The following is a 17020-nucleotide window of genomic DNA, read 5'->3' as shown; positions in this document are numbered from 1 at the left end:
TACGTCCCTCTCTTACGTTCTCTGAGCATCGAGCGAACTAAGGCCGGTATTCATAGTCGATTCTTATATTTAAGATCATCTTAAGTATTACCTTAAGATGCCATCAACCAATCAGAGAGCTGTATTAGCATCTTAAGACGTTACTTAAGACGATCTTGAAATAAGAATCGAATGCTATGAATACCGGCCTAAGGCCACTTCATTCCCAGTTGCCACTGGTTCCCACCAATCCCACCGCTTCCCACGTTCATTGTATACTTTGTATAGCGTCACAGTGCGTCGGTCGGTGTCGCAACGTTCGCGCAGTCGACGGGCGGGTGCTGCGGGTAGTCTAGTAGTTGTTCGAGATTCGTCGCTGGGTTCGTGCTGTTGTCACGGACAACCACCGAGCCACCGACCACCGCCACACCACCACCACCGCCGCATTGCTCAACCACCGAGCGCGAGTCGAGATCATTGAGAGGAATAGCCATCGAAATGTCGCGTCTCGCGATAGGGTTACTGCTGGTTTGTCTCCACGCGGGATCTGCCTACGGTAAGAGAATGAGATCATCCGGAACGTACGGCGTCGAAATGCGATTTTGTCGGAGAACCGAGGCGCGTATGCGCGTGCACGCGTGTGTGTATAACATGGGGTCGTCGCTGCCTCAATCCATGCGTTTAGGCACTTATCGGGGGATATATAGGGCAATGATTAATGACACCCCGGCGTACGATCAAAGAGATTCGCTCTTGCGCAACGTTAGGTTCTTTTACATCAATAGACTTGCGAATAATCGATCGTCATTGTTATCTTTTCGAATGTCGGTCGCAAGACGCGCGATGTCACGATTTGTTTACCTGCCTCGAGATTAATTTCTTATCTTTTTTCTTTTCTTTTTATTCTCGTTTTCCTCGGAATAGAACGTGGCTCCTCACCGAAATTTTCAAGATGAAAATTCCTTTTGTGCGCGGCGTAATCGAAAACTTGGTGCATCCACCGACGGCTACGGCCAGACTGTGTCGATTCAACCGGCAGAATCACTCGTAGCAAAATTTCTAATCATAATTTATTCTCAAGATAACTATTTTTCGTGCATTGAGGAAAGAATTCATTCGCGATACGATATCGCTCGATAAGTTAATCGACGAATAAATTAGTCAGAATCGGGTCGAAATGTAGTACGTTCATATCAGTGGGTCACAATGATTCATTTCAGCATCCATAATACTTTTGTTTTTTTAATCGTCAATTGAAGAATCGCATTAGGCAAATGCAACTTTGCTCTGTAAAAACTGCAATTGTGTATAATGCGATTGATCATTGCAGTCGCTCTGTAAAAACTGCATCTATGTATGATATGCGATTGATCGATGAACCAAGAAACGCCTATACTCGGGCGTTGAGGCTACGGTTTTTTTTTCTCGTTGGATTGCCCGCGATCTAATGAATCGCTAGAAATGCACCAAACAGCTCGTAGAATTTCTAATAATTTATTAGATCGCAATTTTATAATCTATTAAATCGGGCAAATCGTGTGCTCTTACATATTCGATATAGTTAGCTAATAAATACGATTAATGAAATCTGAATGTGCCACGAATGCTACAAGGATCAGCTTAAAGCCGACCCGGAGATAAGTTTGCGGCCATATTCTACTCGTTTTCATGAGTCTCGCGAAATCGGATCCCTTGCAAAGGTAGCTCACAAATCGCTCGCCTTAAGAAGAAAAATTTGATAACGTAACGAGTTCTCAGACTCATTCATAGATTCATTAACGCAGTAAATTGAATTAAAACCTATCAGGATTTCTGCGCGATTAAACAAAACGCGATTGTCGAATGTAAAAAAAATTTCAGAGGTCAACAATTTCGTGTTCTTTTTTTTCCCCGGGCTCGGGAACTCGAAATTTATATTTAGATAAGCATGACCACCGTTGCGATAAGTGTGAATGGCTAAGGGCTTAGGGACATACATTTTTTTCTCAGTATCTTTTTTTAGTCACTACTTATCCGAGATGAAAACCAAAGCCACGCAATTTCATCAATTTAGTTCGATGGTTGTTAGTTCCACTTTGTTGACTCATTAAGGCTCCTGAGTACTCGCCGCGGCCATATTGAAGTTGTGACGTCAGAAACGAGAAATTGCGTGAAATGACACGTAATTTTGTCCGACATGCCATTTGTAAATAATGCCAATTTAGATAAAACAGATTAATCAGATGGCTTTAAAATACTTCTAAATATCGGCCACGACTATTCTTTTTTTGCCTAGCAGTCAGTAAAAAGCACGTAAAGTGACGTCTATTCAGACAGGAAAACACACGGATAGCTATTGAAAGGAGTGAAAAATGTACTTTTATGTATAAAATTCAAAGAAACTTTACTTGCGGTCCATTTTTACGAATTTGGTAAATACGAGACAAGTCATATTTTCACAATGAAACACATAATAACAAAATGACATGGACGATAACATTTCATCGTCAACCTGTCACGTTTCACGTGTTTAGTTCTAATTTTGTCCGCGACGAAATGTCGCTACCGTCAACGCGGAGTTCTCGGCTGAGGAGTCAGAAGCCTTAAAGCCTGATCTACAATGTGCTCTTTGCGTTTTGTCTTGTCCTTTTTGCTTTTTGTTTTGTGCTTTCTGCTTTTTGTTTCCTTGCTTTGTGTATTTTTGTCACACGAAGCCGAGAGACATCGTCATGCACAAAAGGCAAGGATTTTTCTGCACAAAATTAGCAAACAATTCGCCAAAAGTTTCGTTTACTTGTATCTCAGCTTTATTTTTTTATTAGACATATTTTTTATCAGACTATGTTCGATTCACCACGATACCGTGGTCGTATTTAACTTAACCAACATGTTTCTTTGTCTTTGTTGTCCGAGATAAAATTTGACGAACTTCAGAAAAGACAAGAAACACGTGACAAAAAACACGATTGTCGGTAAAACAGTGCGCGAAGAGACAAGAAAGCAAGAGGCAAAAAAACAAGAAATAGGAAGCAAAAAGCATATTGTAGATCAGGTTTAAAGGGCGCAACAAACAAATGATCGTCTAAAATATATGACAATTTGGAGGGCCTGGCTCAGACAAAAGATTTGAACATTATTTTATCATTTTATACATCATGTTCGATCTGTTCGAATAGTTCAAAGTAAAAAAAAATAATAAATGAGCATCCAGTTTGAATATTTCGATCATTAAAGAAAATTGAAAGCGCATTATGCATTAGAAACAAAAGAACAATTTTCTACGTGTTTCTTCTATACTAATATTTTAGAAGATCTAAGTTCGAACTTAATAATTTCAAACTTTCGCATCTGAAGTGAATTAAACTTTTCGCACGTGGATAAAAGTTCAAAGTTCAGTTAACAAGGAAACTGCGAGACCCCGAAATGAAAATCCTTCAAGGTTCAGTATGCGTGCAAAATTATTTTTTCTTTTTTTTTTATTATTTACAGAGATACAGCGCTGCATTTTTAAAAAAAGATTTTAATTACACCTGGAGTTCAACAAACCCCACGTGACGTTCGAAAGATTAAATTAGTTTGAGCATAGCCCTTCAGTTTGAAAAGTTCAAACTATTTAACATTCAATCCCGAGCCCCAATCGAACTGTTTGAACTATTCAGTTATTTGACACTTTCAAGTATTATATTTTTCTAATCACATTTTACTATCTTCTATTCTGAAAAAAAGTTTGTACATCTTGTTAAAGCGCAATCTCGTCATTTTTCTATGTGTCTGACGAATATATTAATTTTTTTTATATGTAATATCATTATGCTACAAAGAAAGATAATCACTCTATTTATTAGGCGAACTCCGAGAAAGAGATAAGATAAGCGAAAATTTATATATGTTGTAGTAAACGTTTCCTACGAACAACATCCGTGTCGATAAAACTCGCTGCTTCTTAATTTATCGTAGTCCGATTTTGCTGGTTACCGTTCTTGGCTTCCTGTGAAATCCGATCTATTGCCTGCCAATTGACTGTGCATAGTGACGATGAAAACGTTACGTCGTGCGTCTATTGCCAATCAAGTGATATCGATTAACGTGTCAAACGATCTTTCGTTCATATCTCGTGCGGGTATCAATTGTAACTTAAAATATGAATGGTAATCCCAGTAATTAATTAGAATAAATGCATTAGTTGAACCAATAAATTGATTTAATCAGACGATTTCCTTTCGCATATTTTCCGCGTGCACGTGTACGCAGCACTGCGATCGATTAGCGTACATGGAATTCGATAATGTTACCATGAACTCTATTCCAGGTGTCTATCTCCCTTTTTTTTTTTTTTTTTTTAAATTAAAGACATTCGTAGGAAAGAGATTAATAATTACTTATTAAGATAAAAATTATTTGTTAAATATTGCACTTTTTAAAAATATATTATTTAATTTAGATTACCTCATTAACTTTTAATCCTTGTTTTCGTTTCGTACTATTGATTAACTCACAAAGAAGTTTATTGCCAGAAACATCAAAATTTACAGAGCAATAAAAAAAAAAATGACGGCAAAATAAAATTTCTTGAACATTTTTAAGTCGCTTGCGAACGAAACTCGTTGGATATCATTCTTTTTCAATATATGCTTACTTAATTTTTATTTCATTTAAATTACTTTAACTTCAGGCATTTTTCATTTCGTGTATCATTGATATAAGGTCGTTGCACCAGTCGCTGAACAGTCGCCAATAAATTACTGTTTAGAAAAACTATTAAAATAATAAGACTTTAAAATAATAAACTGCAAAATTAATTGATATTGTTGAAATGTAATTTTCATGTAGATTTTATTAAAATGTAATTTTCTATTTGAAAATGTAATTGTATTAAATTATTTTGTGTTTGTTCATTGACTGGTGCAGTGATCCTACGAGACAAAGAAAAGTTTACTGTCAAGTACCGAAAAGTGTTAAAATCTAGACGGCAGTAAAATGATACAAAGCAAAATTCACTTCTCGTATTGCCGTCGAATGAAACTCGGCGATCCTCTCTTTTTTTTTCCAGGAATGAAATGCGTCATTGTAGATGTGCCTCTAATCTCTCTCACGTATTATAGTTGAATGTTTACGCACGGAAATGTAAACTACCGTACATACCTAAGCTGTTGCGTTGGCGAGTTACAGTAGTGCTTTGAATCATAATTTTTGCAGCTAAATATTCTTACGGTGGAGCGAATAAGTGGGATATAATTATTTATTATCGTTAAGATAACAATTAAGATTGAGATTAAAATAATGTTAAATTAAAATCCCAAATTATTTGGAGAATGACCCGACATCTCTTCTCCCGGCCTACCTTGGTTTTTTAACAGTTAATATTTAAGAAATCTCTGCGCTGAGGACAGAACATCTTAGAGTTTGCTTAACTTTTTTTAGGATTGGATTGTAACTATGGAAGCAATAAGAATTTCTTCGAGAACTTATTAACCACATGCCCAAGATTGACAGATCCACAAGAAAATTCTTATTGCTGCTATGATTTCGCTCATGACAGGGCCTATTGCTGCAATTTCGAGGAATTTACAATGAAGACTGGGTAAGATATCGTAATTGCATGTAACGTACTTATAATTCTAAGTAAATAGGAATTAGTACATTAATTCTAAATGCGCGATTTTTTACATAATTTACAAATATTAAAATAATATGTAATATATATGATTTGTATAACGTAATATGATTTGTATAACAGAAAATAATACACGTATTTAATGTACATATTATGCTTCGCAGAGTCGGAATAATCATTCCTGTGGTAATCGCAGTAGCTATCGTTGTCGGGCTAGTAGTATGCTGCATATCTTGTCTCTGCTGCAGCTGCTGTCCCTGGTATCGCCGCCGACAAGGCACCGTCTATGGAAGTACGTTTTGTGTTTTAAATTTCGTATATTAATATTGGCTTTTTTACTTCACATAATTTTCCTAATATAGCGAATTCATTCATTTTTAACATTTTCATTATGGAAATATTGACATTGATGGATATTAATAAACAGTCTGTGTCAGAGACAGCGGCAATTATTATAGAAGTATTCTAAAATATTTAACGTTATAAATGTTTTTTTTTGCGCGATAAAAATGGCTACAAACATGAATAAAAACATACATGTATTGATGAATTCTGAATTGGCCAGTAACAGAGTCATCATTCTTTCTAGGACCATCAGCCATGGCATAATTCCAACACACCATTCCTCTACGAAGAATATTTGTATATCAATATTCGAAAGATTTTTAACAGCTATTTATATTCTGCTTCCAATATATAACCTGATATAGAGCTTGTTCCTATAAGGAACATGTACTTATATATTTTGCTATATACATATATGTATATCAAAGTGTATTTTTTCTCTTTATAAGAATATGCACCACACCCATATTTTTTTTGACATATTTGAAAAAAAAAGAAAAGAGCGCCAATAATTAAAGTTATACAAAAAATATTTCAATTTTAATTTTTTTTAAGTCATTTAATTTATTTTGTAACAGACATTTTTTGACATACTCTGGTAGTATAATAATTTTGTAAAAGTCTAATTTTTGTTTAAATGTTGTATATTCTTATGTGGAGAATCTAGTCTTAGATGTAAGGTGATTTGCACAGTGGAAAACAAGTATAAGACATAGATATGTAATAATGCTCACATATGAAAAGCTGCGTTACACTGCTAAAGATTTTATATAAATCGTTTTGATATTTTTGTCGATGTCAGTCGTACCTCGCCTAAAATTAAGCATACCTCGCTAAAACGTACATATGAAATGTTCCACTTCATGCGTGATAAAAACAATATATTTTTAATTTTATAGTTATTTTTTTATATTATTGAGAGCAATATGCATCCATGAGTGATACAATATTAATAATTATATTAAATATTACTAAGCATATATTTAGAATGGAACATTTTGTATGAGTGCCTTTCTTTTTTTGATTGATATATTTACATCTTCCAAGTATACTACGTGAAATGTGTTCAAATAAACATTCCTTCCACTAGTGCATAATATATCTAGTATTATTAATCGTAGATTATACACGTATTTTCACTTCGTAGGCACACTGGATTTTTTTTCTTCATCTTAACGTTATTTTATTTTAGGTTTCCGGTAAAATCTTAAAAAAAGTCACTTTTTAATATTTTTTTTATATTATTAAATAGTTGTTTAAATCAAATGTTGAAATTATTTAATAATAGTTGAAATTTTTTCGGACAAATTTGCGAGTGAAATTCTCTCAAAAAAGGTCCAATGTATCTACGGAGGATTATACTTAGTAACATTAGATTCGCCTATATATAAAATCGCTAACTAAATTTAGTTAGCACACAAATTATGTATCTCACTACATATTAAAAAATTATATATAAACCTTTTTACATAAAACATTATTTGACATACAACCCGACTTTATCACGAATACGTTTCTCGTAATCGTTTTACTTTAATTAATTGATAAGAAAACATCTAAAAAAATGTCAATTAGATATCGCTTTATTTAAGATTTATTTAGGAAATTTTATTAAACTAGTATATATATGTTTTTGTTTTGATTTTGATTGATTTTATTCTCGATAATTTGCTCGCTGTCTCTGAGGCAAATTTAAGATACATTTGGGAAGCTTTTTACATTTGTTACACGAGTATTTGTTACAGAAGTTCAGACACCTATAGTACAAGTAATTCAGCCCCAATCGAATCTTCCACCAAGTTACACCAACCAGCCTGCGCAAAACTATGCTCCATATCCAACGGGCTCGACAGGTACTTTATCAAAGTTTCTATGTATAGGTTTTATCTCAAGTTTATGTTTGTTAAATGTATAACACGTAATCGTCATGAAGGTTTAAACAAATATTTTAACTTTTCAGATATTTTCTTGATTCTTTGAAAGCTCTCTGAATTTTGGTCTTCATTAACATAAAAGTGAAATGTAAAGTAAATCCTTCATTCTTGGTTAAATGATTATTTTTATTCAATTTTTTAGGGATGCCGCAACCCCCACCGTATACTAACGAGGCGTATGCCAAACAGGCTCCGTACAATCCTGCTTATCCACCACCACAGTGAAATCTTCCGAGTTATAGTTATCATAATAATTGTCAATGAAAAATTATAAGATTTCCTCGTTCAGCGAGGAATCATCATCTTGGATTTATACGAATGTCGATAGAATACGTTGTGTGTTTATGTGTTATCGTACTACGATCGTGATTTATACCTCCTCGTATGTATATACGTGGACGATTTGACATCCATAAGTACTGACAGAAATTTTTACTTTTTACAATATTTTTACGTTTTTGTTCTACAAATCTCTGAGAAGTGCGCTACTTTTATATACATTTGTTAGAAATATATTCTCAGAAAATATTTATAAATCCTTTTTTTTTTTTTTTACAAAAACGCACAGAACAAAATACTCTTGATAATATACGAATAACAAGGACAAAAAGAAAATATATTAAGCTAAACTTTGTATAAATACTTTTCTGAAAAGTTTTATTTAACGTTGTAAATAAAATGATGTCCCACGCGAGTTTCGTCAAATTAAAAATCTTGTATTCTTACTGCAATAATACATTCATTTTGAAGTAATGGGGGATCTTTGTTTTTAAGAATAAAAGTTTTTCCACATACGTTAATATATACTTTCAAATATAAACGAAAATTTATATCTTTGGATGTAAAAAAAATTGTCTAAATATAATCCTCGTTACTCGGCGAAGATGCAAGATTATAGGGTGAGATTTTGAACAACGTTTATATATACGCACACAACAGCGTGATCCAGTGAAAATCGCATTTTTTATTTTCAATATTTTTTGATATACAATAATCGCATTATTAATTAATTAGGTACAGGAACACTTTAACGTTCGTAATATTTTAATAATCAGTTACATACAATTAAAAATTGTCATTGATCGCATATACGTCATCATCAGTATCGATTTTTAGAGGACGCAATCGAATTTTCAAATAAATGGGTATGCATGTCGTTTTGTTTTTCTTTATCGATTTTTCCCACGGGGATTACGCGTAGGAAGCGAGCTCCGGCAAATAAAGTCGAACTATCGATTGAGGGTATTTTCCGCAGGTTTACATTGTACATATCGTAACAATTATATGTAATAATTTAATTTCTTCAGTCTCGAGTTTTTTTCCTTCAATAAAAGAGCTCTCGTTTTTATACAATATTTTTCTCTTACAAATCGAGAAACGAAACAATAGATTAGGTACACTCTTACACTACTGCAATCTTTATTAGAATATACAATCGAACATTTTAACGCGAGACGTTAAATCCTCGCACAATTTCACGCGCGTAAAAATTAAATTTGAATAAATTAGAAGGTTCTATAACTGTAAGGGAGAAAGGGGAGGAGGGGGAGATTAAATAAAATATAACGCTCGGTTCTGATAGAGGAAGAATAAAAAAATAACAAGACTTTACGTTCTTTTCAATAAATTGGCATATCACTGAAAAAAAGTCTAGTAATAATAATCGAGTTGTTACTGATGAAAATTGGGTGAATCAAAACTGTTTTAAATTAATTCATTATATACCTCCAAAATTACAGTTGAATATACGCCAGAGAAAAATGTGAAAAGTATGTATATACGTGCGCAGATAAAAAATAAGGCGTCAGCATTACTGCTATGAAGCCTACCCGAAAAGATTTATTCTGCGCATGTAATGAAAATAAAAGTGAAAATAATTTAAATCATAACTATTTAAATTGCTCATCTTAGGCCTTGATTTCCTTTACTAATAATAATCAAGCCTAGATAAGTTATTAAAGCTTTAATAACATAATTTTAATCAAATGTTAACAAAATACTAATTTTAATTTTCTAAATATTCAGTAATTATTACCAATTGGCTACTATTATGTTTGGTAATATTTGCTAAATATCGTATCAATATGCTAAACAAAATACATCTGGTAGTTATTACCAGACTTTTTTTCTCAGTGTAGATATAATTTTGGGAAAATTTAATCTCAGACACGATATTTTTCCTATCAGGATTGGGCCCCTGTACTGCAATTTATAAATATCTCTTAACCTTCTCTCTTAGACTTATTTCGATCTTACTGCACTAAAAAGGCACATATTTCCGCACCTGATACAAACGTTATTACAATCTAAACGCTAATGATCTTCCCTTCTTTTCTCCATCGGTGTTTGCCGTCCCAATTGCGTGTTGATACATGCTATAAATTTCGCCCTTTGTATTGGGCTACGCTTGGCGAACTTATTTCACAATGTTGAATGGATGCAACGGTGATGCAATAGTGACGGTAGTGGCACAATGGAAAAAAAAACATGATTCGTAATTTCTTTTCAATTTCATGTTGTATATCGCGGATATATAAAATATATTACATATATTATATACGAGGCGACGTCTCGTATCTACGTAAAATATACGTAATATATTTTCTTAGATGCTAATTTGCAATAATTACCATCTTCTATGTAAGTCTAGTGCCTATGTAGACTTTACTAAGGCGATCAACTACGCGGACTTTTGTACAGTCGTGTGGAGAACTATGGGAAGTCTTCGAGAGGAAGAAATTGTTTAGTCGGTCACTATGTCAATGTATTCGCTTTTTTCGACGTGTTGCCGTTCTCGCCCAAATTACCCCGTGAAAGTAATATATAATGCTAGACGAAATTATAACAATACAATTTCATCTGACAAAATCCGTACCGACAAAACGCATAACATTGTCATAAAAAAACATTACATACTAATTATGTACAATAAAGCGCTGCCGCGCGAGCTATCAGCTGTGTAAATTCGTTGACGAAGTAATTCCACATAAAGAATGCTGTTTTCTCTTTCTTTCTCTGCCCTGAACGAAAAAAGTATAAATGTGATGAAAAATTAGAAAGAGGAAAAGTACGGCTCCGTTCCGATCTTCGTTCAAATAATTTTCAAATTCAAATTAGTATTTCATCAGTGAGCAGAAAAACGTATGATATTAATCTGATAAAATATTCTTTAAGATCGTCATTGTGTGTGGAGCTAAAGTTTTGTTTGAAACTTTAGCATGACACTTCTACCCAAGTCTCATTGAAAAATATTTGAATGCAAAAAAACCCAATGAAATAATTACTGTACTTAATTATAACAATGAACAAAGCGTACGAGGTTCCTTCGAGGACATTTGACCGTCAGAATTTGATGTGAGGCCGTTCTTTTCTTACTTTTCCGCAACAATGCGGGAAACAATATTGCTCGACTTAATAGTTTATCATCTTTTTCATCGATTAAAACTACTTTTTTAGGCAATTATGAGAAAGAGGCCGCGTGACAAGCGTTAATATGTATATATGTATAAATACCGAGCGCGTCGGTTTGCCGTTTTAGTGGCGGATCTCTTAAATAATATTTATTGCGGCACTTGGTCAGAATACGCGCATTTCGCGCGCTCGGTTTCTTTTATTCAGTCTATTACTCGAGTGCCTTAACCTGCGCCATCACTTTGCCCTCCCACAATGGCAGAACCTCGGCATCATCCGTTATTTCCTCTTGTATGACTTTCATGTCTAAATCTTCGCACTCCGTTTTGAAAAAGTATCTGAAAAAGCATAATTAAAAAAAATTTAATTAAAATTTCTCGAAATTTAGTTTGTCGAATTAATTAACGCGATGCATTACCGATAGCTCCCTTTCTTCGGAAGGTACTCCTTAAATTGCTTCAACGTGACGTTGTGACCAGGAATTTTGGTCCGGTAAGGGAACTGCTCGTCACAGAAACTGAACACAACAGTGGTGAAATCGTCCTGCTTCGGTTTCCTCAAAGTGGACTGATTGGATTGAACGTACGGCTGACTTTGCGACGCGTACTCTGCGTACGCCTGTTTCGAAACGTTGAGATGTCGTTGTTTGCAGCTAGCGCGCATCTTATCTTCTTCCATCTCTTTAAGTTTTCTACAAGTCTCTTCTAATTGTATAACCTGTGACATAGTTAATCGTGATATATACATCCTTTTGTAAAAGAAAAAAGAAAAGAAGAGAATTTATTTACCGTATGAGGTGGTGGCAGAGGTGGCATTCCCGGATCAGCAACCCATGGCTGGGCAGGCCCTCCCAGGCTCCATGGGAGTGTTTCTCTGTTTGGCCTTTCCAAGGACCCGCTACGCGAACCATATCTCTTGCCATGACGACTGTGTTTCAAGTCAACTTTCTTGTCAACTTCTTTAAACCGAGACAACATGCGACCGTCCTTATTTATGGAACGGTCCACGTCGCTGACTACGCTTACCCCGCTATCCGTTAGCTCCGTCATTGATTTTTTCGTGGCTGATCGTCTCGTCATATCCGACCTTCGGAATCTTTGGTCGTGGCCTGCGTAAGGGAACATTTTGTTTTACTGCTAATCACAATTCGTACATAATGTGCATGAACGTGCTGCCATTAATTTTATAATTTACCTTGAGCATGCAGATCTTGTTTGTGGAGGAAGTCACCGTAATCCGATGGCACAGATTTAGATTTGGGTAGATGTGAGCCTAGTGAACTCATGGAGCCGGCTCCAACAAGGTCGCTGCCATCTTGGAAGTCGTGGATGTTACCGCTATCTACCGAGAATGTAGAATCCATATCTTTCTCTTTTCTCTGCTTATAAGGCCGTGGATAATTGTGAGTGGGACGCCTCCTCTCGGGCGAGTGCCTAGGAGACCTCGACGGTGTCTGATCTGACCAAATGCGAGACACATGCTCATCGAGAATCGCTTGATCACTGTCTTCTTCAATAGACAATTTTTCTTTCAGTGCCTCGCCTAGAGTCTTAGAAGCCCTACCAGTTTCCAACAACGCATCATTACCGATCGATACGTCATTCTCCGGATGCAAATATTTCTCTAGTTTTTCGTGAGTCTTCTGCTGTCGCTCGAGGATCTCCAATTTCTGCGTGAGCATTTCCGCAAATTCTTCCGCTGACATCTGCTTTGGGAATGCCATGCGTTGAGTTCGAGGGACAACGTGATGTGCCATAGACTCACGATTTATATTCGCGGATTCTTTAATTGCCCTACTGGATTGCTTGGTGTATTGCTTCTTGCTCCTCTGTCTGCTGCTCGTCCCATCACTGCGGGCAATATGTCAAACACACATGGATAAGCAATGTATCGTTAATATTAATCCAATATAACACTAAACAATGTAAATTCAAAAAAGTTTAACGATTAAAATGAAAGTTGAAGAAATCTCACTCTCTATTTCAGGTGCAAATGAAAACGCTTGTGTAAAATTAAAGAGAGAGAAAGGTAACTTACATGGATCCGTCGTTGAGGGACACATTGTCCACTTCGGTACGTGCATCACTGCTCAAACTTTGAAGCTCGGAATCCTGTCTGGATACTGGGTTGTAGGAGGAATATTGTGCGTGCAATCTGGGTACGTGCATGTGATACGGACTAGTCCCATGTTGCAAGTAAATGCTATAAATGCCACGCAAAATTGCAAAAAAAAAACAGCTAAATAAAAGACAAATAAAAATATTGGGTTATGAAACAAAAAAAAAAAAAAAAAAAAAAACTTTGCATATCCTGTATGTACGAACAAACTATCAAAAACGTTAAGGGGGAAAATAGCAAATCTATCTTGGCGATGTCAATCGCTTCGAAAATCGATGATAAAATGTAAACTTAAAATATAATTCAAATTATGCAAGTTTCATCACATCAAGCTTCAAAAGAAAAGAAGACAAAACGACAGCATTGTTAAGGCATTCGCAGGACTGATTTGAAGCATACTCTACAGATGACGAGAATGGTACTTTAATAAGACTCGACAATTTCATGAAAAGCGCATTACCCGGCATACGTTTCTGGCCTCAGTCGTAGATCCATCGCTCTACTCTGTTGGGTAGCCATTAGCATATCTTTGGTCAATCTCAGTTCCCCGGGCGTTCCGCCGGTCGAATGCGAATTGTCCAGGTAACCGGTGCTGACGTACTCGCTGTCCTCGTGCACGGTGGGTAGCAGACTTGGTCCGCAGGAGATGGACATTTCGCGACTCCCCGAACTCGAGCTCGGGCAACCGCCGGAATCGGGATTCTGACAGGACTGAACGTACTGCACGTATATGTCGGATTGAAGAAAGTTGGGATATGTTGTCTCGTTGATCATTCGCTCTACTTCCAGTTGCACGATGTCGAATACTTTGTGATCGGCGCGGCCTTCCTTGATCCGCCGATCCGCCTCTTTCATCACATCTTCCGGTATACATAGTTGCAATTTGAGAAAAAACTTTCGATGGATAACCTTCACCAACTGCGAAATCTTGTCCCTGTTCTTTTGCTCTTTGAGGCCCTTGCAGGCAAACCAGAAGATGAGCGGTTCCAAATGCCCTTCCTCACTTAGGTACCTTTCGAACAGGTCTAAACCCACCGGATCATTTAACAAGGAGTGCAGATTTCTTGCCCACTGTGTGTAAGCAGGGGGCGAATTGCTCTCCATGGTAGTGGTTTCGCAACAACCCTCCGGTTCAAATCCCAGCGGCGCGGAAACATCGCAACCACCGCCGGAGACTTGCGATGTCGCGAAGGAAGAGCGTCTTGGCGTCAGAGCGGGACTCTGTGGACGGATCCGGCTGACATAGCTTCCAGTTTCCTCTCCTAAAACATGCAAAGATTTTGCTGCAATACACATTTTAACATATCAGTATCTTTTAGTATAATATACAAGTAATATATATTTTTATAAGTATAATATATATCAAGCAATCAGCTTTTAAAAATAATATTTATCTTGAAAATATTTGAACAAATTTTCAACACTTTTTTATAAAAGAAAAAAAAAATATATATATTTATAAGGATAAACATGCTTTCTGTCTAGCAAGTAATTGCTTCTACTCTTTTATTAAAATGTATGTTTTATTTTACCTGGCACTGGCGGCCTGGGAGAGTTCTCATTGAAGCAACGCGCTTCGTTATGCCGAGATGCGCTCATTCTATCTATTACGGCCTTCATGTGCTATTTTATTATCTACGCTTGATTTTTGCCCGCGATGCCTCTTAGTGGACATGGTTAGTCCCAACCTGAAACAGTAAATAAATAAATTTTATAATATAAATTTCACACATTACATTTTGTATATTATATTTTATGACAAGATATAAATTGTATCCAAGTAGAAATAACAGCTGTCAGGACATATAGCTCACTTAAAAATAATATACAGAGTATACACATTTAATATGACATAAACATACAAATGAGTCATTTATAGCAGTTATGCTATAATACTACTTAAATATTATTGATTTTAAATACAGTCATATTTCTATGAGAGAGCAGAGCTGGTACATTCTAACAAAAGAGGGAAATCTGGGATGCTGGATCGATCGAGCTCTGGAGGTGAGTCATATCTCCCAATTAAGCAGCTAAGGGAGTTTTTTTTCTGTTGTCAGGAACGTTAAGGGTGGAGCGTAGCGGAGAAACTATAGACCATCTCCTGGCAGGCTGCGCAGAGGGATGCATTTTTGTGTGTACGTGTATATATGCACAACCCCTATTGGTCTGTTGCGCAGACCATTTGTGTGGTATTGATCGACAAAACCTATAACACAATCCATCGAATGTTCCTGCCAGTTCCAAAAATGTCTAAATCGATACTGTGAGTTTAATATCCTCTATTAACTGAAATTGAGCTCTAACACAGTGGAAAAATATTAATAGGTTTATGAGGTAAGGCAATCAGGGGAAAAAAGGGCCTATTATGCCTGAAGGGCCTGTTCCTTTGTTATGACAGGGCATTGAAATATGGTTCATATGGGCCATACTTCAGCCCGAGCAGCAAATGTACAACTATCCTCTTGAGCAAGAGATATTACCCCTTGTATACATAATTAATTCACAAGAGCTGCTCTTTCACCACATTAAATATAATACATATCACTGCACAAATCACACTAAAAAACTTGAAATATACACACATAATCCTGATTACAGGTCCAAAAACATTCTGTACATATTCACAAAAGTACACAAAGCGTAACCGACTTGTATCACTAGCTTAGAACAATTTGTGATGAAATAATTATGACATAATACTATCGATATCATAGGGCTATTCGAGAGGGAAGAGGGTATAGCTCTCGAATAAGTATGGAAACTTGATCCTGACCCACACAAAGGCAGAAATATGAAATGAAAACCTGTCATAGTCAATCATCTCGCTCCACCGCACATTTACCTGAATCAAAAGAGAAGAATCCGAATACATACCATCTTGATGGTGAGACTAACACAGAGACAGCACTCAAATTTGCTAAATCTACAATGATCTATTATGATTTTGACAAAAGTGAGTTGATCCGATACTACAAACACCACTAAGTCTTTGTTATATTACGAAGAATGATGCTTGGGATGCTTTCGATGGCTTCGATAGCACCGCTGGAGGCATACTGAACCAAGGCTGCGTCCTGACCAGGACCAAAGCCACACTGATAGGCAGAGTAGGGATAGCATCTAGACTCCTTGTGACCTATCGACTCAGACTTTCAGCAAAATGCCTCGCTGAAATAGCTTTTCGTGCATTGTTCATTGGAGACGAATAGAGACTCTTTAAGCTCTGTACTTATTTCAAGCACTTCATATTTTTTGCAGAACAATCATAAACATATATTTCATTATTGTCACAAAATACAGCTTGAAAATAATCACTTGAAAGAACATTTCAATTAATTTTAAGGCTGCATCTCCACTTTGTTGCTGTACAATTACAGACAGAGATTTCACTGGCCTTAGAAACATAAATTCTCTCACGTCTAAATAACTTTTTCACCTTATAAAGAAATCTGCTTTTCTTTTCTTTATCGTGAAGAATAAAGAAAACATAGCTAGGCTATCAAGCGAAACGTCGATAACAACAGACGAAGCCTGGATGATTGCGTGTCCCCACGATATTCGCAACGCTTTTAAACGGCGAAGAGCAGTGATAATCGGCAAATTCCCTCAGTATGTACCTTTCTCGAGCCGAAGGTGG

The 17020-nt window shown here is 36.0% G+C and overlaps 2 protein-coding genes across 4 annotated transcripts in view; one reads left to right on the top strand and one right to left on the bottom strand.

Moving 5' to 3' along the window:
- Positions 1 to 258: 258 nt before the first annotated feature.
- LOC105204828 (protein shisa-5) lies at positions 259 to 8604 on the top strand. 2 transcript variants are annotated; one of them, XM_011174052.3, is made up of 5 exons: positions 259 to 535; positions 5380 to 5539; positions 5737 to 5864; positions 7666 to 7770; positions 7994 to 8604. In XM_011174052.3, the coding sequence occupies exons 1-5, from the start codon at positions 478 to 480 to the stop codon at positions 8074 to 8076; spliced, it is 534 nt and encodes a 177-aa protein (XP_011172354.1). In that variant the 5' UTR covers positions 259 to 477; the 3' UTR covers positions 8077 to 8604. The 2 variants fall into 2 exon arrangements, with proteins under 2 accessions (XP_011172354.1, XP_011172353.1); XM_011174051.3 differs by having other exon boundaries at positions 260 to 535; positions 7663 to 7770.
- A 195-nt stretch (positions 8605 to 8799) lies between these two features.
- Positions 8800 to 17020, bottom strand: part of LOC105204827 (axin) — a 29940-nt gene continuing 21719 nt past the window's right edge. The window contains exons 3-9 of one of the 2 annotated variants that reach the window (XM_011174045.3): positions 14913 to 15068; positions 13841 to 14642; positions 13300 to 13464; positions 12457 to 13112; positions 12051 to 12370; positions 11681 to 11979; positions 8800 to 11600 (exon numbers count right to left, since the gene is read on the bottom strand). In XM_011174045.3, coding sequence (XP_011172347.1) covers positions 11474 to 11600; positions 11681 to 11979; positions 12051 to 12370; positions 12457 to 13112; positions 13300 to 13464; positions 13841 to 14642; positions 14913 to 15000 — 2457 coding nt within the window. In that variant the 5' untranslated portion in view covers positions 15001 to 15068 and the 3' untranslated portion in view covers positions 8800 to 11473. The remainder of the gene's footprint in view (positions 11601 to 11680; positions 11980 to 12050; positions 12371 to 12456; positions 13113 to 13299; positions 13465 to 13840; positions 14643 to 14912; positions 15069 to 17020) is intronic. The other variant, XM_011174050.3, reaches the window with a different exon arrangement.

This window comes from Solenopsis invicta, chromosome 16 (genome assembly GCF_016802725.1).
Source record: "Solenopsis invicta isolate M01_SB chromosome 16, UNIL_Sinv_3.0, whole genome shotgun sequence".
NCBI lineage: Eukaryota > Metazoa > Arthropoda > Insecta > Hymenoptera > Formicidae > Solenopsis > Solenopsis invicta.
The sequence above is the reverse complement of the archived record's forward strand: the minus strand, read 5'-3'. Positions and strand labels throughout refer to the sequence as shown.

Bases quoted from the DNA above. Each gene is read 5' to 3' on its own strand.
- LOC105204828 (XM_011174051.3), top strand. From the start codon at position 478: ATGTCGCGTCTCGCGATAGGGTTACTGCTGGTTTGTCTCCACGCGGGA. The intron at 5,540-5,736 runs GTAAGATATCGT...TATGCTTCGCAG, and splicing joins GAATTTACAATGAAGACTGG to AGTCGGAATAATCATTCCTG. The intron at 7,771-7,993 runs GTACTTTATCAA...TCAATTTTTTAG, and splicing joins ATATCCAACGGGCTCGACAG to GGATGCCGCAACCCCCACCG.